Source organism: Pongo abelii, chromosome 21, assembly GCF_028885655.2.
Source record: "Pongo abelii isolate AG06213 chromosome 21, NHGRI_mPonAbe1-v2.0_pri, whole genome shotgun sequence".
Classification (NCBI taxonomy): domain Eukaryota; kingdom Metazoa; phylum Chordata; class Mammalia; order Primates; family Hominidae; genus Pongo; species Pongo abelii.
In genome coordinates this window covers 51,983,421-52,005,010 of record NC_072006.2, presented here as the reverse complement: position 1 = coordinate 52,005,010, position 21,590 = coordinate 51,983,421, and the positions used below count along the sequence as shown (strand labels likewise).

Sequence of the window (21,590 nt, the reverse complement as noted above, 5' to 3'; positions counted from 1 at the left end):
GAACTGAGAGAGGCCTAGGTGGGCAGATCGCTTGAGCCCAGGAATTGAGACCAGCCTGGGCAACATAACGAAACCCTGTCTGTACAAAAAAAAAAAAACAAAAAAAAAAACAACAGTTAGCTGGGCATGGTGGCTTGTGCCTGTGGTCCCAGCTACTTGGAGGGCTGAGAGGGAAGGATAGCTTGAGCCTGGGGAGGTTGAGGGCACAGTGAGCCATGACTGCACCACTGCACTCCAGCCTGGGTGACAGAGTAAGACCCTGTATTGGAAAAAAAATAAAAAGCTTTGAGCAAATAGCTGGGAAAGGTGAGGAAGCAGCCCATGCAGGTATCTGAGGAAGGTGATTTCTTTCAGGGAACAGCAAGGGCAAAGGCCCTATGGCAGGAATGAGCTTTGGGGTTGGGGTGCTGGTAGGATAGAGGGAGACCCCAGGACAGGAGGCCGGGGGGAAAGTGGGGGCAGATGCGGTCACGGAATGGGACAGGAGACAGTTGTGGGACTTTGTAGGGCATGGCCAGGACTTTGGATTTTAGTTGAGGTGGATGTGGAGCCACTGAAGGGCTTTGCACAGAGTGGGGAGCTTGATCGAATTTGTGATTTAATGGGATCCTTCTGGCTGCTGTGGAAGATGGGCTGAAGGTGGAGGCAGGAGGACCAGGGAGGAGGTTCCAGGAAGGTCCAGGCAGAGGCAGTGGTGGCTTGGACCAAGATGGTGACAGGCGGATAATGGGAAGTGGTCAGACCTAGATGTGTCCTGAGGGTGAAGCTGCTGGGACATATGTGAGGGAGGACAGAGGAGCTGAAGTCCCCTCCATGGTGCAGCCTTGACCCACTGGCATTGACGGATGTATGGATCACAGGGCGAAAATCAAGAGGCCGGTGTGAAGTGCTGATCTGACACCAAATGAAGTGATTTGAAGGAAATTACTAAGTATGCAGCGGTCCAAATGATACATAAAAATGGCCAAACGTGTGTGAGAGGCACGCGGACGACCGGAATTTAGATGATGCCACAAAGGGCAAAGACCCCGTTTTGTTTTCACAGACTCCGTGCCTGTGAAATGGCGTGGGTCTGTTTCGGGAAGGACGGACTTTCCACAGGGTTCTGCTTCATTTTTCACCAACCTCTCTGAATTGCTTTGGCAAACACTGTTTATTGTCATTGGCTCGGCTCCACGCTCCGGCCCATCTCTGCTAATAGATGTGTGTCATGCTCAGCCGACTTCACTGTGCAGCATGAACACTCCTCCCCAAGCTCATTACTGGAGTCTCGGAGGGGCCTTGCCATTTTCCAAAACGGTGTTACATCTGGTTTCTAACAACCATTTTTATTTCTCCAGAGGCCCAAGTTTTCATCCCCCTCCCTGCAAACGGAAAGCAGGCTGTATTTTGGGAACTCACAGTTCTTTCTTGTTTTTTGTTTGTTTGTTTTTTATTATTTATTTATCTATTTTTCAGAGACAGAATCTCACTCCGTTGCTCAGGCTGGAGTGCAGTGGCACGATCATGGCTCACTGCAGACCCAAACTCCTGGGCTCAAGTGATCCTCCTACCTCAGCCTCCCAAAGTGCTGGGATTACAGGTGTGAGCCACCGCACCTGGCCCTTTTTCAGAGTTCTTTATGCACGGTCTCATTTGTTGCTGCTCCCATTTTTATAGAAGAATTCACTGAGGCTCACACAGGAGCACTCACTTGCCCAAGGAGTCAGAGTCCTCTGACTCTGCAGACCAAGCTCTTTAAAGCCACACTGCACCCCTGTCGTTATTGGTACGTTTGGACAACTTTTTAAACTGTGCACTTTACACAGAGTTTCACAACCTTGGCACTGGTGACACTTTGGGGCCGGATCATTCTTTACGGGGGGAGGAGGGCCATCCCATGCATTGGAAGACGGTCAGCAGCATCCCTGGCCTCTGCCCGATAGATGCCTGTAGCACATTCCCCCACCCCCTCCCCCAGGTCATAGCAGTGAAAAATGTCTCCACACACTGCCCAGTGTCTCCTGCAGGGCAAAATCACCCCTGGTTCAGTGTATTCTGCACACAGACGTGCTTCAGGTTGGCAGCCCTACCTGCTCCGTTGACCCATTTTTTTCAGCATGTAGCACTGTGCTGCAGACACTGTAATAGAAATCCCTTCCTTTCTTTTTCTTTTTTTTCCCCCCCGAGACAGGGTCTCGCTCTGTTACCCAGGCTGGAGTGCAGTGGCAGGATCTTGGTCCACTGCAGCCTCCGCCTTCACTTCCTGGGCTCAAGCGATTCTCCCACCCCAGCCTCCCAAGTAGCTGGAACTACAGGCGTGCACCACCACACCTGGCTAATTTTTTGGTTTTTTGGTAGAGACAGGGCTTCTCCATGTTGCCCAGGCTGGCCTCAAACTCCTGAGCTCAAGCAATCCGCCCATCTTGGCCTCCCAAAGTGCTGGGATTACAGGCATGAGCCACCACACCAGGCCTAGAATCCGTTTCAGTAAGACATGCGGTTGCCACCTTTCCTGCACTCCTGGGCGAGGGGTGTGAGGCTTAACATTAGGGGGTGCTGCCCCACCTTGCACAGCCTGTGTACCTCAATCAGGTCCACCTACCAGCCCTCCTGTCGGCCGCTGCTCACCGTGTGCACACTCTGGGCCAGGTACTGGGCTGAGGCTACAGTGCCCAGCACGGCTCCTGCCTTACGGACCCCACACCCTAGTTGGGGAGATGAGGATAAACAAGAAAACAAATGTATCTATAGGATAATTTCAGAGAGTGCAGAATGCTGTAGAGGAAATAAACAGCCCGGTGAGTATAGAGGAATGGGTGACCAGGGACAACTTCTCATCTGACCTGAGGCACCACAGTGAGGAGGAGGCAGGTGTCCCAGGCAGAAGGAAGAGCAGGTGCCAATGCTCAGAGGGGTAGAGAGCTTGGCTCCTAGGGAGCGTGAGCCCTAGAGAAGTTGGAACAGTGAGCTCAGCAGTGCATCCCTGAAGGGAGATGGCCTCATGGCTCTTGGACTCAGAAGGGCCCTCTGGCCATTTGGGGAAGTCTGGACTCTGGGAAGGCTGCGGAGGCAGAAGTCCAGTTGGAAGTTGGCTGTGAGAAGGAAACAGGTGAAGAAGCAAGATGCATTTCTGTCTTTTTTGGGATTTTATATCCTGTGTATATGTGTATGTTGTGTATTCGTGTATGTGTGTATATGTGCTTTTATTGTATTTTCATGCATTGTGTATATGTATATATGTACCTGTATATTCATGCACTGTGTATATGTGAATGTTGTATATCTATGCATGTGCGTATGTGTGCCATATATTAATGCATATGTGTATTTTTATATGTCATATATTCACTCGTGTGTATATGTATGCTGTGTGTTTGTGTATGTATATGTATGTTGTGTATTTGTGCTTGTGTATATGTATTAATGCGTGTGTGTATATGTATGTGTTGTATATTTATGCATGTGCGTAGATGTGTTTGTGTGCTGATTCCAAAATATGAGGACAAATTGCCAAATCAAAGTGAATAAATATTTAATGAAATGGTGTTGCATGATTCAGCGAGTCAGCTCTGGAACATTTGGACTCTTAGAGAGCTGTTTGTCAATTACCTTTAATGTAGTGTGTGGGTGGAAATGGTGTGGGATGAACATGTACCGAAAGTTGCTGATGTCCTTAAAAAAGCCCTGTTGATATTTCCAGCCAGATGGCCCGTCGTGGGGGAGAGAAAGTCCTCCGAAAGCAGTGGGTGCTTTCTGTCCTGCTGGCTGCCTCTTGGGAGGCCCCTAGGACAGATCAGGTCCTGTTTCACCCTTTGCATGCCTGTCAGCTCATCCACGTGCATAGCAGTGGGTGGGGGTGCACTGTCATTTCATTGCCAACAACCACAGGGGACAAAGTCCTTTGTGGTCCCACAGCTAGGAGGTGGCAGATCCAGGATTCAAACCCAGACAGTCTGACTGTAGAGACGCTTTGGGCACTCTGCCACATTACCACCTGTGTTACTGGGAAAAGGGAGAACTGATGCTGGGAGGAACAGCGTGTTCCTATGCCGGCCCAGCATGGCAGGGACATGTCTGCAGCAGGGAGAGGTGGCCAAGGTTCCCAGTGGGTTCTGGTTGCAGGAGCCCTCTGTCTCCCCCATTGCCCTTGGCTTGCTTAGTATCCCCAAAGATGCCATGTGTGCCCCTGTGCCAGGTTTTTCACCAGCTAATCTCAGTCCCTGGTCGCCACGAGACACAGCTTTCACAGACCACAAATGCAATTATTACAAGGCAATTTCAGTTAGATTTGGGGCTGGGAGAGAAAACAGAAGGGTCTCCTCCCATCAGGCTCTGAATCTTTCCCCAGGAGCACTTAACTCAGACAAATGGGGGAAGCAGCCACGTGGAGCCTCCACCGCAGAGCTGCCTGCAGGGGAAGTGGCCGACCTGCTGGGCCACGAAGCAGGGTGCAGGGAGGATATGGGGAGCTAGTGATCCCCTCCAAGGGGGCAGGGGAACTCCGTTAAGCCAGATGTTAACAGCAAGAAGTTGGCAATAACGGGATGGGCCCATTGGTGGATAATGAAAATATAACCCTTAGTAGGCACTTGCTGTGTGCCAGTTCCAAGCAATGTACAGTCGTGTGTCACATAGCAACAGGGATACATCCTGAGAAATGTGTCGTTAGGTGATTCTGTTGTTGTGCGAACATCATGGAGTGCATTACACACGTCTGGATGGCATAGCCTACTACACACCTAGGCTCTGTGGCGTGACCTATTACTCCCAGGCTAGAAACCTCTACAGCATGTGACCGTACTGAATCCTGTAGGCGATGGTAACACAATGGGAAGTATTTGTGTATCTAAACATACGTGAACATGTTAATAGAGTACAGTAAAAATATGGTGGGCATGGTGGCTCATGCGTGTATTCCCAGCACTTTGGGAGGCCAAGGTGGGAGGTTCACTTGAGCCCAGGAGTTCCAGACCAGCATGGGCAACATAGTGTGACCTCCCATCTCTACTAAAAATTAAAACATTAGGCTGGGCACGGTGGCTCACAACTGTAATCCTAGCACTTTGGGAGGCTAAGGTGGGCAGATCACTTCAGGTCAGGAGTTCAAGGGAGCCTGGCCAACATGGTGAAACCTGGTCTCTACTAAAAATTAAAAATAGCTGGGCGTGGTATTGGACACCTGTAGTCCCAGCTACTCGAGAGGCTGAGGCAGGAGAATCACTTGAACTCAGGAGGCAGAGGTTGCAGTGAGCCGAGATCATGCCACTGCACTCCAGCCTGGGAGACAGAGTGAGACTCCATCTCAAAAAAAAAAAAAAAAAAAAAAAGTGGTTTCAGGTAAGAGTGGATCCCCAGGGCCTCAAACCAGTATCTCTCTATCTCTTGTATCTCTCTATCTCTTCTCTCTCTCTGTCTCTATCTTTCCCACCTCCGCATTTTTCCATATTGCTTCACACACACACAGACTCTTCCCTCTTGGTGGCAAGATGGCTGCCAGCAGCTTCAGTTATGTATCCCACCAGTTCCAAGCCTTGAGGAAGAAGACCTTGTCTTTTCTAGTAGCTCCCTAAAAATCCCAGGGCTGACTCGCTGCAGTTGGCCCAGCTTGGGTCACATGCCTTTGCCTCAACTAACCAGTTTGCCCATGATCACCAGGAGAATGCGGTCCTGATGGGTCAGACAAGGATTTGCACACATTCCTGGAGTCAACAGTCAGGGTCAGCCCGTGCGACTTAAATAAGGAAGTGTTGGTACCCAAAGGATGACAGAGCCAGGCAGGAGAAGCTTCCACCTAGTGCCGGGCACACAGGAGGCAGTAAGTGTTCTGGCCTTTCAGCAGATGCTGGCCCTGCTACCCAGGGGCAGTCGCCAGCCAGCTCATTGTCAATGGCCTTTCCTGGCCTGCCATTAATTCCTCTTAATCTGCCTGCCAAATTATCCCACCCCCATGCCAGCCCCCAGCTTGCCCCTCCTCTTGGGCTGTCTCTGCCTCGAAAGCTCAGCGAATCTAAGCTTCCCGGGCACCAGCCACCTGCCACAGTTTGGGCTGGGCTTTTAATCTTGGTTTTAATTCCAGCTCATTCTCTTGGCTGTATCTCCCAGCCCAGGAGCCCCAGGGCCCATGCTAATTTGCTTCTCCCACCTCCGCTGGTGCCGGAATAACCATTTTTAAAAGTGCCTTGGGGAAATCTAATCAAATGAGAGCAAAATCTAATTTGGCACTAAAAGCCTGACTGAAGCCCTGTTTTCTAGGGCCTGGTGGTGACTGAATAATACACCCTTTTTGGGTTTTTAAGGGTTGGGGGTTGGAGAAAGGAAAGAGACGTGAAAGGGGAGATGCTAGCAGAGGAAACAGCTTGGGACATACTGACATCCGTGGCACTGAAAAGAATGGGCAGGAGGAAGACCCCCACCCACTCCCCGTGAAGAAATTCGTATCCCAGCAGCCAAGCCAAGAAGCTAAACTCTAGCATTCATCAGAAAGACCTTGGCCCAAATCTTCAAGAACCAGTAGGTTCACTGGCTGGAGGCTTGGAAGATGTGAGAGTGTAGCGGGAAACCCAGTTCCCCAGTGGGGAGTTCAGTGAAGCCTTTTTCTCTGGCTTTCGGTTCACTTTTCTGCAAACTGAGGGGGTGAAAATCTGTGCTTCTTGAATGACTTGTGATCTGGGTTCCTTTCAGAATGTGTCAAAAGCTGTGGACTTGTTTCCAGGAAAATGCACAAAAGGCAAAATCTGGCATGCAATGTTCCAGGAGCGGTACGAACCCTGCCACTCCTCATGACAGTCTCCAGGACCCTATGGGATCTGTCCCCTCTTCCCTGTGATGTCATTTCCTCACTCCCTCACTGTCCCCCTTGGGTTCTGCGATGCCCCCACGTTTGTACTGGCCTCAGGGACTTTGTACCTGCCAATTCCCTCTGCCTGAAGCAGTTTTCCTGCTATCCCCTCTGACTCATGCCCTTCAGCCCAGCGGGGCCTCTCACAGCACCACATGGGGCCACTCTGTCCTGTCATTCTCTTTTATTCATTGCATTTGTCACCATTCCCCACTAGAACATCAGCCGCACCAGGGCAGAAGGGATCCTAGTGGTCTTGTTCACTCCTGTGATTCCAGTGCCTGGGACAACTCCCTGCATACTGTAGGTGTTTAATCAATACTTGCCGAATGGATATAGGCATGCATACCTTCCCTAGGGCAGTGGGACCCCAAATTCAGCAATTTCGAGTGCCACCCTCATGAGGTTTACCATGCCCAGGTACACTGATTCTATTAACATTTTACCCTAGATTGTTTCACTCTGGACTTCAGTTGTTTCAAAAGGAATCTTTTACATCACTGACGGTATTGTTTGCCACGAGTAGAAAGTGTCGGGGCTCTGTAGGGGTGTAACCAAAACGCAGGTAATAAGAGCGAGATCTGGTATAAGGAAAGTGATTTTTTATTCCAAAGCTAGCTTAGGGGAAGAAGTACAGTCTTCCTGCCTTAAGGGTACTGCTTTGCTTTTAGGAGCAGAAAGGAGGTGCTTTTAAAAGGGGGCCTGGCATGAATGGCACACAGGGGAGAAATTGGGTGCTGGGGGGGGTCCGCATATCTCACTCGAGTACTTCATCTACCAGGAAGTCAGCTGGCAGCCACTGGTGCCTTTGTGGGTGGAACTGGGTTGTAAGGGTGGCCAGAAGCTCTCCACCTGGGAGGGAGTTTCGCAGCAGGCATACTTTGGGTTGTAGTGGACCATTGTCTCTCGAGGCAACCTCCCGGTGAGAGAGTTCCGCTCCAGAGCCTCTAAGCATATGATTAGATGAACTTGCCCTAAAGAGAGTGTCTGGTGTAGGGGAGATAAAAGGTTATAATTGCATTTCTAAAGGGCGAAGTGGGGCACGGGGGAAATGGAGAAAAAAGAAGAGTAAAAAATAATAAAACTCTGCTGGGCAGGGTGGCTCACACCTGTAATCCCAGCACTTTGGGAGGCCAAGGCGGGCGGATCACCTGAGGTCAGGAGTTAAAGACCAGCTTGGCCAATGTGGTGAAACCCCGTCTCTACTAAAAATACAAAAATTAGCCGGGCGTGGTGGCCATGCCTGTAATCCCAGCTACTCAGGAGGCTGAGGCACGAGAATTACTTGAACCCGGGAGGCGGAAGTTGCAGTGAGCTGAGATCACACCATTGCCCTCCAGACTGGGTGACAAGAGCAAGACTCCATCTCAAAAAAAAAAAAATAATAATAATAAAACTCATCTTTTTCTTAGAAAAATGGGAATACCGATTTATGAGGGGGTTTATTAAATTTTACCCTCTTCCTTGTTGAGGTCCTGAGCCGATTAAGAAATCAGACCCAGGAGTCAGCAGATGAAAGTCAACACTGCACTCTGATGAATCTGGTGAAGGCTGGGTTTGAGGGCATGGCTTCCTTCTGACAGCATTTGGGCTTCCTGACTAAACTCCAGAGTATGACAGACTTCCCACAGATGCAGGTCCACACCACTCCTCCCCACGCAGACAAGACAAGCCTCCTGAAAACTAGCACTCCCTGGGGGCAGCTCAGTCCCCAGAGGAAAAGCAAGGGAAGGATTGGGCTATGCACGCCCACTTTGGCCCTTCAGACCCACTAGGCACAAGCTAGGGGTCAGCAAACCACAGCCAATGGACCTAACCAGGCCCTCCATTTGTTTTAGTAAATAAAGTTTTATTGGAACATAGTCCCGCCCACTTGTTTATGTCTTGTCTGTGACTTCTTTTTTTTCTTTCTTTTTAACAATAGCAGGGTTTAGCAGTTGTCACAGAGACCCTTTGACCATCTGGCCCACAAAGCCTAAAATATTGACTATCTGACTTTTACAGGAAAGGTTTGGTGACCTCTGCTGTATATTGTCCCCCTTGGAGGAGGTACAGGAGGGCATGGAGAGAGGCCAGGAGTGTAACAGAAGTGGAGCCCCCCGCATGGAGGGCAGCATTAGAGGTGGGGGCAAGGTCACTAGGTTTAGGAAATCTTGTTTCCCGAACACAATATGGCTCTAAAGACCTGAGGGGTGAGATTCTGGAAGGTTGGACCATAGGCAGGTTTATTTAAATAAGATAGGGTTTCTCAGCGACGCATGGTGGCTCACATCTGTAGTCCCAGAACTTTGGGAGGCCGAGGCAGGTGGATCACTTGAGGTCAGGAGTTTAAGACCAGCCTGGCCAACATGATGAAACCTCATCTCTACTAAAAATACAAAAATTAGCCGGGCATCATGGTGCACACTTGTAGTCCCAGCTACTCAGGAGGCTGAGTCAGGAGAAACCCTTGGACCCAGGAGGCGAAGGTTGCGGTGAGGCGGCATCACGCCATTGCACTCCAGCCTGGACAACAGCAAGACCCTCTCTCAAAAAAAAAAAAAAAAAGAGAGATAAGGTTTCTTGGATTAGGCGCTGCTGACATTTTGTCCTGGCTCAGTCTTTGTAGCGTGGGGGCTGTCACGTGCATCGGCGAATATTGAGCAGCATCCCTGGCCTCCACCCACCAGATATCAACAGCACACCAAGTTGTGATGAAACCAAAAATGTCTCCAGATATTGCCAAGTGTCTCCTGGGGACAGAAATTACCCCCCTTCTGGCCAAGAGCCACTGCTTGGAGGAGCTGGATGCATTGAGGCATCTCCAACATTCCAGGTCCCAGAGAAAGAGAAGCTCAGGCCTTTAGCTTTCCTGGGACTCTCATGCTACCTCCCACTCCATCAGTTACTCCCTGACACCTAGCCAGGGACGCCCAGTCACTGTTTAATTAGGCACCCACCACCTAATTACATTTCACTCTGTGAAAACTGGATATGACTCAGACTCAGAGACTGCAGCCGGTTCCCCGCCTCCTCCTCTGCAGAACACCAGGTTCTTCCCGTTTATTTTTGCTCCATCCTCCCACACAAAGGGAGGTTCCATCCCAGACCTTACCCCTGAGGCTGCTGGGGGATCCTCCCTTCCTATTTTCACCTCCTCTGTGTACCCAGATCCTTCCAGGAGGTGTTTCATCAGCTCCTCCCTCTGGAACGGTCACCTCCCAGCCCTGCATGGTGGACAAGTCATTTAATGAAGTGCTCCCCTTTGCCTTGTACTTTGGGGGTTTCAGAATCTAGCTGCTTGGGTTCCTAAGGGGTCTTCCCACTCCCGGAAAGTGTCAGCCATCTGCCAGGTCACCAGGAAAACCCCTGCAGAGGGAGCCAGCTCCATCACAGCTCTCCCAGGGCCAGGTGGCTCTGTACTTTCTCCAAGGACACTGGTGGATGGGTTGTCCTCTCCTCTAGGGGCACCAGAGCCCCATCCCACCCACTCTCCTCCTTCCTCTGGGGGTTCACCTCCCTGGCCTTTCTCTCTTCATCCTGGGTTCTCGGCCAAGCACTCACATGCACAAGGCCCAGCGCCGAGCTGTCTGTTAGCAAGATCTCCTTACATCCCTACAATCTCCTGGAACACTCATATTTTGTGCTCTCAACAACACTCGTCAGAAATTTCAGAACCTCAGTGTCCTCATCTAGAAAGAGAGGACTAGAATAGGATTGCTGTCTCTAGACTCAAATTTTCCCATTTCTTAAATATGGCTTTATAGATTATAATTATTAAAAATTGTACATGCAAGCCAGGCACGGTGGCTCTCGCCTGTCATCTCAGCACCTTGGGAGGCTGAGGCAGGCAGATCACTTGAGCTCAGGAGTTCAAGAACAGCCTGTGCAGCATGGCGAAACCCCTTCTCTACAAAAACTACAAAAAAGCCAGGCATGGTGGCATGCACCTGTAGTCCCAGCTACTCGGGAGGATGAGGTGGGAGGATCACTTGAGTCTGGGAGGCTGAGGCTGCCGTGAGCCATGATGGTGCCACTACATTCCAGCCTGGGTGGCAGAGTGAGACGTGTCTCAAAGAAAAAAAAAATGTACATGCAAAATAAAAACAGGATCATGAAGAGGTCTTGTCTGTCTCCTCATCACAGAGTTTTTAGGCACATCCCCTTCCTGATGAATTAGGGTGATTTTCTTTAAGCTTTGTTGTTGATGTAAAGCATGCATGTGGAAAAGTGCATGGCTCCCAAATGTCCAGGCCAATGAGGTGTCACCAACTGAACCACCTGCTCCAGCAAGAAATAGAACAAGGCCATCACCCGAGAAACTCCCCTTGCTGCTCCCACCCACCGTTCCCTGGTCTCCAGGATACCCACTGTTTTTATTCTAACACCATAGATTAGTTGGGCCTGTTCTTGAATTTCACATAGATGAGGTCATATGGCATGTATTCTTTTGTATCTGGTTTATCTCTCTTAACAATCTTAGGTTGTTGAGATGCATCCCTGTTCTTGAATGTAGCACTAGATCTTTCATTCAAGTTTCAATGTAGCCTTCCGTTCTGTAAATATGCAACAATTTCTTTACCCATCCTTTTGTTGATAAACATTTCATTTGTTTCTACTTATTTACTATTACAAATGTGCTGTCATGTCTCATACCTGAGTTTAGGTGAATATATGAATACTTTTCTGTTGGGTAAATACCCAAGCTTTAAATTGCTGGGTAGAAGTTACCAATGCGTTCAAATTTAGCAGACATGGCCAAAGACTTCCCCACCGTGGTTGGACCAGTTGGGACAGCAACTCAGTGTGTGAGGGCTCAAGTTGTCCCACATCCCCACCCATACTAGGTGTTGCCCATTTCTTTAATGTTAGCCATTCTGGTTGCTGTGTAGCAGACAGAATCCAAGGGATCCACAAACTTCAATGGGAAAAAAAATTACACTCTGGTTTTCACTAACCTACAGCTGAGACCTAGCATTTGCTTCCAATATGAGCAGAGGCCATAAACCACAGTATGTTGGCAGAATCTGTAGCTTTGTCATCTGTAGAAATCACCAGTATTTAATATCCCATTGCAATTTTTGCAGATACTGCAAAATATAATATTTTCACTCGTAACTCTTCTGAAATGATTGCTCTCTACAAGGTTTTAAAAGACACAGTAGGCCAGGTGTGGTGGCTCACACCTGTAATCCCAACACTTTGGTCAGGAGTTCAAGACCAGCCTGGCCAACATGGTGAAACCCTGTCTCTACTAAAAATACAAAAAATTAGCCAGGCATGGTGGCAGATGCCTGTAATCCCAGCTGAGGATTACTCGGGAGGCTGAGGCAGGAGAATTGCTTGAAACCTGGGAGGCAGAGGTTACAATGAGCCAAGATCGTACCATTGCACTCCAGCCTGGGCAACAGAGCAAGACTCCATCTCAAAAATAAAAAATAAAAGACACACTATATCGCAAATGTGTTTAGTATTTTGATAACCATATTTCCAAACAATTGATTTTCTCTGTAATCCTATATCTTGTATTCAATGCACGTAATAACACTGGAGAAGGGATCCATTGCTCTGTGTGCCAGAGGGGCTCCATGGCAGAGCAGGTGTGCATGCTCAGGCCTCGGACGCAAAATGGTTTAATAAACATCGTCAGGCACTTTCTCACGTGGCTTCCTGACCGTCTCCCTCTGCAGCTTTCTTCGGGAAGTATCTTAATGAATACAACGGCTCCTACGTGCCGCCCGGCTGGAAGGAGTGGGTCGGACTCCTTAAAAATTCCCGCTTTTATAACTACACGCTGTGTCGGAACGGGGTGAAAGAGAAGCACGGCTCCGACTACTCCAAGGTAAGCTGCAACCTTTCCGGCCTGGGAGAGGCTGTGTGGCCTAGCAGTTAGGGGCCCAACTCAGGAGCCAGACTACCTGGGTTCAGATTGTGACTCAGACGCTTAAAAGTGACCTTGAGCATTTTACATATACCTCCTCCTTAGTTTTTCATCTCTCAGCCAGGCACAGTGGCTCACGCCTGTAATCCCAGCACTTTGGGAGGCTAAGGCAGGTGAATCACTTGAGTCCAGGAGTTCCAGACCAGCCTGGGCAACATGACGAGACCCTGTCTCTACAAAAAAAAAAAATACAAAAATTAGCTGGGTGTGGTGGCACATGCCTATGGTCCCAGCTACTAGAGAGGCTGAAATGGGAGGATTGCTTAAGCCCAGGAGTTTGAGGCTGCAGTAAGCCAAGATCTTCCCACTGCTCTTCGGCCTGGGTGACAGAGCAAGACTCTGTCTTTAAAAAAGAAAAGAAAAATGTATTCATTTCTCAAGGAATAGTCTCTGTTTCCAGGAGTTTGGTTTTTTAACATTTTGCTGAGACAGAATATTCTTACAGAAAGTATATATACAGAGTGTACCATTCAAGGGCTTGCCGCAAACTGAACAGACATGTGTAACGAGCACCCGGGTAGGCCAAGAAGAGAATGTCACCACCGCCCGCAGCAGTCCCCTCATGGAATTCCCCCCACTCGACACCCCTCCCACGAGGATAACAATGATTCAGACTCTTAGCGTTACAGATTCACTCTGCATCTGGCTTCTCTTGCTTAGTATTATGTTGAGTTCATTCTTGCTGCCCAGCCTTCCATCATGCATTTATACCACAATTTGTTTATTTCTTCTACTTTTATTGGGCATTTAGGTATTTCCAGTTTGGGGTTATTACAAATAGCGCTGCTGAGCACCGTCTAGAACCTAGCTCCTGGTGAGCATAGAGGCTCATTTCTGTTATACCCGTTCCTCACAGCAGCGTTGCTGAGCACAGGGTGTGTGCACTTCAGAATGAGTGGGTGCTGCCTAAGCACCTGCAGCAGTGGTTGATCCTCAGTCGTAGTTTTTTCTATTTTTAACTTAAGATGAATTGACATGAGGTAACATGCACAGATCTTATGTGGACAGCTAGATGAATTTTCACATACGTGTGCATCTGTTTCACTGCGCATCTGTTTCACATCTGCGTGCATCCGTTTCACCACGGCTCTGATCAAGACATAGAGCACTTCCAGAAGACCCCCTGAGACCCCTCTCCAGTCATGACCCCCCACCTTGGGGATGACGTCTACTCTGACTTCTGACACTGTGGATTATTTTTGCCTATTCTAGAACTTCACCTAAATGGAATCGTATAGTCTGTTCTCTTCTGCATCTGCCTTTTTTTACCCAGCGCAATGTCTGTGAGATCTGTATTTATTCATTCAACAACTCATGGACATTTTGGTGGTTGTCTCCAGTTTGGGTCTATTATAAACTAAGCTGCCGTGAACATCCTTGTCCATGGCTTTTAGTGGACATATGCACCCATTTCTTTTGGTTATACACCCGAAGAAGAATTGCTGGGACATAGGATGTGTTAAGATGTTGCACCCGGCCAGGCACAGTGGCTCACACCTGTAATCCCAGTACTTTGGGAGGCTGAGGCGGGTGGATCACTTTAGGTCAGGAGTTTGAGGCCAGCCTGGCCAACATGGTGAAACCCCGTCTCCACTAAGAATACAAAAATTAGCCCTGCGTGGTGGCAGGCACCTGTAATCCCAGTTACTCGGGAGGCTGAGGCAGGAGAATGGCATGAACGCGGGAGGCGGAGGTTGCAGTGAGCCGAGATCACATGACTGCACTCCAGCCTGAGAGACAGAGCGAGACTCCATCTCAAAAAAGAAAAAAAAAAAAAAAAAAAAAAAAGATGTTGCAGCAGTTTACACTCCCAACTGGAAATGAGAGTTGCCCTGCATCCCTTATCAACACTTGGTGTTGTCTTTTTTTGTCAGGGCTGCTTTGCTGGGTGTGTACCGGTGTTTCATTATGGTTTTACCACAAAGGTTTTTGAGGATCACATGAGTTAATACATGTAGAACATTAGAAGCGCCCCTTGCACGTAGTAAATACTCAGTATGTAGTAGCTTAGATCAGGGCAACAAATATTTCCTGTAAAGGGCCAGATACTAAATATTTTAGGCTTTACAAGGCTTACCGTCCTGTTACCACTGCTGAAGTCTGCTATTATAGTGTGAAAGCAGCCATAGATAATATACAAACAAGCGTGGCCATGCTCCAAGGAAGCTTTGTTTACAAAAACAGGCAGTCGACCTGCTTGGCTCTAGTTTGCTGACCCCTGGCTTAGATGATGATGAGGAGGAGGAGAGGCTGACAGTGATGTTTCATCCAGATGTCCCATTTTAAAAGAAATATGGAAATGAACAAATCTTCCTGCCCCATCTGAATCCTCAGAGTCAGCTCTGACATCCCCCGACAGCTGGTACATTCTTTCCCCAGACCGGCTGCCAAATCCATCCCTCTTTCTCTTTTCCCATCCCCACTGCCACCAGTCCTGGGCCCTGCCTACTGTGACTTCCCAGGTTAAAGTCACTAGAGAACAGGCAATCACTGAAAGAGGGTGGCAAGCCAGGAGTGTGTGGAGAATAGGGAGTGGTGGGGACTGTGGAGAAGGTGTCTGTCTAAAAGGGGCAGATCGGGCCCAGGTAGAACTGTAGGCCCAGACGGCTAGTTTTCCTGATCTTTCAACAGAAGCCACAAATTTGTATTTTTTAACCTATGAAATCTCCTGATTGGTAAATATGGGCAACTAATTCAGACTTTTCTAAAATCCTGCATCAGTTGAGCATGCCTGACCCACAGGCCTGCGGCCCTTCAGCCCACCATGTCATTCTTCTGCCAGCACCCTCGAGGGACTATACAGTGAGTTTCACATTTGGAGTCAGTGGGATCAAGTTGAGAGCCCCAACTTTGACACATATTATGTGACCTTGGCCATGCTACGTACTCCTAAGAGCCTCAACTCCCACATCTGAAAAACAAGTATAACCTTGCATACTTAATCATGTGTACTTCCATCTACTGAGCACCTACTGTGTACCAGGCACTGTGCTGGGTGTTTAACATGTAGTACTTCTGATATTCACAACAATCATATGAGGGGAGTGGACTAGTCAAACTTGATTCCATTATTCATTCACCACCCCTAACAAGTATTCATCGAGAGCCTGCTGAGTACCAGGCACCATGCCAAGTGCTGGCTATTCCAAGGTGAATGAAAATAGACCCAGTCATGGTCCTCCTGGAGCTCACAGTCTGGCACATGAAGATGTGATATAAACTATTAAGTGATGTGCACACATCATTAATCCACACACACATAGACACATCACACCTGTCTATTTTGTCATCCCCAGTATGAGCCATTTCAACCTCCAAGCTTGCTAGTTATTACAATCATCTCAGGGTTTTTTTTTCTTTTCTTTTTGTTTTTTTTTTTGAGACAGAGTTTTGCGCTTGTCGCCCAGACTGGAGTGCAATGGTGTGATCTCGGCTCACCGCAACCTCTGCCTCCTGGGTTCATGTGATTCTCCTGCCTCAGCCTCCTGAGTAGCTAGGATTACAGGCATGCGCCACCACGCCCAGCTAATTTTGTATTTTTAGTAGAGATGGGGTTTCTCCATGTTGGTCAGGCTGGTCTCGAACTCCCAATCTCAGGTGATCCGCCCACCTCGGCCTCCTAAAGTGCTGGGATTACAGGCATGAGCCACGGCACCCAGCCACTATAGGGTAAATTTTTTTAATCAGACTAGGCTCTTGAAGTTGTTTGTGAACAGAAATTTAACTCCCAATGGCTTAATCAAAGAGGAAATATATTCACCTATTTAACTGAAAACCAGCTGTAGGGGTATCAGGCACGGGTGGATCCAGGAGTTCAAATGAACCCCCAAGGAGTTGGTTTCTCTCTACTGTTAGCTCTGTTTTCTTCTGCTCGACTGTATTCACAGAAGCTGTCTCTCCTCCTGGTAGCAATGCGGCCTTCCTTATATCTTCCCAGCTTCCTGGCCAGCTGCAAGCATGGAAGTCTCTTTCCCAGGAGTCCCAGCTAGTCTCAGTGCGTCTCATTGGCTCTGGATCAGTCCCGTGTCTGTCCCTGAGCCAATCAGTGTGGCCGGGAGGATGCCTGGTTCCCTGGACCATGCTCTACTCTTGAGCCAAACTTGGGGGTAGCAGAAGCTCTACCCTGGAACATTGGCTGAGAATAGAGCCCCAGATAAGAATGGAGTTTCCACCAGGAGAAGGCTGACTAGGTGCTCAGTAGCCAAAAAACACTCTCTCCTGCTTCTGTTCTGGAAACCCCGGCACACATGGAGATCCCTCTGCCTCTGACAGGTCATCCTGGGCTCCCCATAAGTCTGATGGGTCCAGGCCCAAGTGGCAGAAGCCGCCTCCGGCCTGCCCTCAAGTCTCACTCTGCACATAGTAGGCCTCCAGCCTCCCAAGTGAATTAATTCCAAAGTTCTGATAAGGCAGTCCGACATGGACTCCTTGGAATATAAATTCCAGTCCCAGGGCTAAGCACGCTGTTTCCCTCCTCCCAGCCTCAGTGCAGGTGGATTCTCTAAATATCCTGAAAAATACATTCCCTTCTTTGTAAAATTCTTCACCACATCCACGCCTCATCTCAGAGCAGCCCAATAATCAAGTTATCCCGGGGTGCTCAGGATTCTTTTGGGGCTAAGCATGGGGACATAGAACGTCCATCCTTTTGCCCTGTTTCCTGCCCACGCACATCCACACATCTCCCCCTGTGAATGAGAACAGCCCTGTGAGGGAGGCGTGAGAGGATTCCTGGCCCCCCAGTTACCAGGGGCCTGGGAACAGAGACACTCTAACAGGGATGTGGGCAGAGGGCGGGGCGGTGAAGTCAGAACTGGCTCAGGTCCAGGGTTCAAATCCTGAGGGTAGCAGTGAGCAGCAGGAGCCCAAGCATCAAGGGAACAGGGGTGAGCCTGGGGTTTCCAGCCGAGGCAGAGCTCAGGAGCTCTGTGCCCTGGGCCCTAGATCAGGCAGTAAGATGCCTCTGGCAAGGCAGAATGTCACTGCTGCCTCGGGCGGGCCTTGTTGGGAGGCCCAAGCAGGGAGGAAGCGGCAACCCTTCATAAGCCCCCCTCAGAAGGCCTCTGAGGACTCTGTCCCAAGTCACTAATCCACAGATGGGCACATGCCACCAAAGGGGTCCAGATGTCAAGGGCAGAAAGAGGCAGTGGTGATGAGAAAAGAGTGATACAGGACAAGCGCTAATGGCAGAAGAGGGTTGGAGAAGGCAAGACAGTTGTTAGTGGGAAGGGAAGTGAGAATGACCTAGAGTTGAGTCACCCCAAAAGAGGCTTCCAGGTAGCTGGCAAAAGCGGGCCTGGGTGTTGGGTGGCTCTGCAGGGAGGTGATGGCCGCGCACAGCCAGTCTGGGGGCAACCTGGCAGATCTTATGAACTTAATGTGCCCCACCCCTTGCCGCAGCATGTACACTTCTCTGTCTATCTGGAGAAGCCTCAGTCATAGGCAGGAGATGGCGTGACAAAGCAGTTGGTTGTAGCTCTGTTTGTTACTGAAAGAAATCAGCAAAGTCCACCAATACACGAAATAACTAAATGACCATGAAGCATCCCTCCTCTGGAAGATCCTGGGCAAAGGATGAAGCCGGTCTGCCTTATGTCCTGAGCCCATCAGGCAGAGTGGGAAAAGCAAGTTCCAGAACTCCTCAGGTCCTTAGTCAAATGTCACCATTTTAGCCTTCCTGGACCACCTTGTTTAAGGGCACCCCCACCACACTCCTTACTGCAACAAATCACCATCTGGTGCGTTACACCCTGTGTATATTACTGATTCATGTGTTGAGTATCTGTCTCTTCTCATAGGAATACAAGCCCCATGAAGGCAGGAATGCTCATTTGTTTTGTTCACTGCTGTATTTGTCAGATAGATAAATGAATATGTACAGTATGATGCGATTCATAATATAAAAAGATGCGTAAAGTGATACTATAACATACCTAACAAAACACTGGAAAGTTTATTCCCAGTAGGGGACAGAAGAGCCAAAGTTATGGGGGTGGGGGTGGGGTTGGGGGTGGGGAGGCGGTAAGGAGTAATCTAATCAAATGAGACTTCACTGTCCTTTGTACTATTTTAATTTTCACAAAGAAAATGCAGGCATATGGTTCTTGAGGAATAATGACACTCATTTAGACATATCATATACCAGATACTGTTTGAATCATTTTACACAAATTAACCCATGCATTTCTCACCATAGTCTGTGAGGTATATACTGTGACTATTCCCAACTGTCAGATGAGAAAACCGAGGCCCAGAGAGGCTAAGTAATGTAACCAGGCCACATAGCCTAGTAAGTGATAAAGCAGGATTCGAACCCAGGCCATCTGGCTTCAAAGTCCATGCACTAAACCACAGCCCGTGGGCCCAGACTGGTGGTTTTTGTATGGCCCCTGAGCTAAGAATGGTTTTTACATTTTCAACTAATTGAAAAAACTATCAAAAGAAGAGCATTTTTCACAAGGTATATACAAAAAGGAATGTTGTTCAGCCTTTAAAAAGAAGGAAATCCAGCCAGGCGCAGTGGCTCATGCCTGTAATCCCAGCACTTTGGGAGGCCAAACCACGTGGATCACTTGAGGCCAGGAGTTCGAGACCAGCCTGGCCAACATGGTGAAACCCTGTCTCTACTAAAAATACGAAAATTAGCTGGACATGGTGGCACATGCCTGTAGTCCAGCTACTTGGGAGGCTGAGGCAGGAGAATCACTTGAACCTGGGAGGCAGAGGCTGCAGTGAGCCGAGGTCGCGCCACTGCACTCCAGCCTGGCCAACAGAGCGAGACTCTGTCTCAAAATAAAATAATAAAATAAGGAAATCCTATCGTATGCAGCAACATGGATGAACCTTGAGAACATTATGCTAAGTGAAATAAACCAGACACAGAAGGACAAATACTGCATGATTCCACTTACATGAGGCATCTAAATTAGTCAGACAATAGCAGCAAAAAGGAGAATGGTGGCTGGCAGGGCCCAGGGGAGGGGGAACTGGGGAGGTCCTGTTCAAGATGTATGAGGTTTCAGTTATGCAAGATGAAACAGTTCTAGAGATCTGCTATACAACATGGTGCTTAGAGTTAACAGTACTCTACTTCACAGATAAAACTTTATTAAAAAGCATACAGCTCATGTTTTTTTTACCACAATAAAGCTTTTAAGAGTAATTTTCATGACGTGAAAAATACATGAAATTGAAACTGCATCCATACATAAAGGTTTACTGGAGCACGGACATGCCCGTTCATTTTCCTGATAGCTGCCTTCAAGCCACAGTGGCGGTAATGAGTAGTTGCAACTGAGACATGGGGCCTGCAGAGTCTAAAATATTTACTGTCTGGCCCTTTACAGGAACAATTTGTGCATACTTGCTCTAAACCACTATGTATGCTTCTCATTAATAATTTTATCTGTGGGGAGGCGGGGGGAAGATGGACCTGACCCAAAAATACAAAGGCCTTGGCTCCAGCTCTGGATGCATGGCTTATTTGTTTGGGGACCTCACTTCCTTATCTGTAAAATGGGTATAATGTCCACTTGTCAAAGTTGCTGTGACTAGCAGCTGAGCTAAGATATTTGATAACACTAAGAGCCTATGATCATTCATTACAAGTTGTCTGGAGCCCTTGGAGCCACTGCCACCCACACGCACTGCCTTGGCCTTGGAGGGAAGCCCGGTGTGGAGTGCCCACTCGAGGGAAACATGCTTTTGCCTAGGGCTGAGGCTGGCAGTCTGCACAGACACTAGCTACTCAGTCGGTGAAGCTTGTGGATGCCTGCAGGAATCACCTGAGGCTCAGAGGGTGCTTGCCAGAGGGGGCCAGATGCACCTCGGGGTCCCAGCTGTGGCTTCTCAGCCCTGTGGAGCTGTGCAGGCCAGGAGCACCTGGGTAGAGCCTGACTCCTGGGCGCCGGGTTCTGGAGAACGCACCTGGGCCTGCGGGCCTCCAACCGTCTCTCACCGTCCTGCTCGCAGCTCTGAATTTCAGAGTCCTTCCTCATGGCTCGCCCTGGGCACCCCAAACACAGTGTGTCCGTATCTGAACTGGGCCTTTCGCCTGGCCCAGGCCTTCTCTGTACCCTTCCCCCAACTGCCCAAACCAGAGACCAACAGGGGTGGGGGTAACCTGCCCCTCCCGCACCCCACGTCCACCCAGTGGCTGTGTCTTGGCTGCCCCTGAGCATCGCTGGATGCTGCCCCTGCCACCCTGGCCGATGACCCCTGTTCTCTCCCTCGGATACCTGGGCGTGGCTGAAGCCCTGTGGCCGGAGGGATGGGCGGCTCTTGTTGACTGGCCCGGCACTAACTGCCCACCGGTGGAGCAGGGTGGCAGCTTTGGAGGCAGGTGTGTCACGTGGCATTGCGGAGCCAGCAGAGATCAGGGAAGACTTAGGCGAGGAGTGGCCACTGAGGAGGACGGATAAGGAAGGGAGCTCTCAGACATGGATGAAATTTGCCCAGCCACCAAGACAGTCCTGATTCTTAGCTGAGTGGTGACAGAGAGCTGGCTGTGCACAGGACACTATGGCAAGAGCTTCACATCTATTAGCGCTTTAACCCACCTGTCAGCCTCGAGAGGCAGGTACCATAATCACCCCACACACACTTTGAAACATTAGACTGTGGGAGCCCCTGACCCACCCTCCTAGGTCTTATCCTGCCCCGGCCTGAGCCCTCCCCTGGAGGTAGCCAATATCCTGGAGCTTCTTCCCACACATACCTTTATTCTTTCATCCCATAGGCGGATATCTCAAACAATGTACGATGCTGTGTTTGTGTCCTTAGACTTTTTATAAATGATATCATATCATACACATCCTTCCACAACCTGCTTTTCTCACCCAATATAACATT

At 49.2% G+C, this 21,590-nt stretch overlaps 1 protein-coding gene across 7 annotated transcripts in view; it reads left to right on the top strand.

Moving 5' to 3' along the window:
• Window positions 1-21,590, top strand: part of SULF2 (sulfatase 2) — a 131,634-nt gene that overhangs the window by 73,842 nt on the left and 36,202 nt on the right. For all 7 annotated transcript variants that reach the window (XM_024238615.3, XM_024238614.3, XM_063720556.1 and 4 more), the window contains exon 4: window positions 12,490-12,641. In XM_024238615.3, the coding sequence (XP_024094383.2) occupies window positions 12,490-12,641 (152 nt within the window). The remainder of the gene's footprint in view (window positions 1-12,489; window positions 12,642-21,590) is intronic.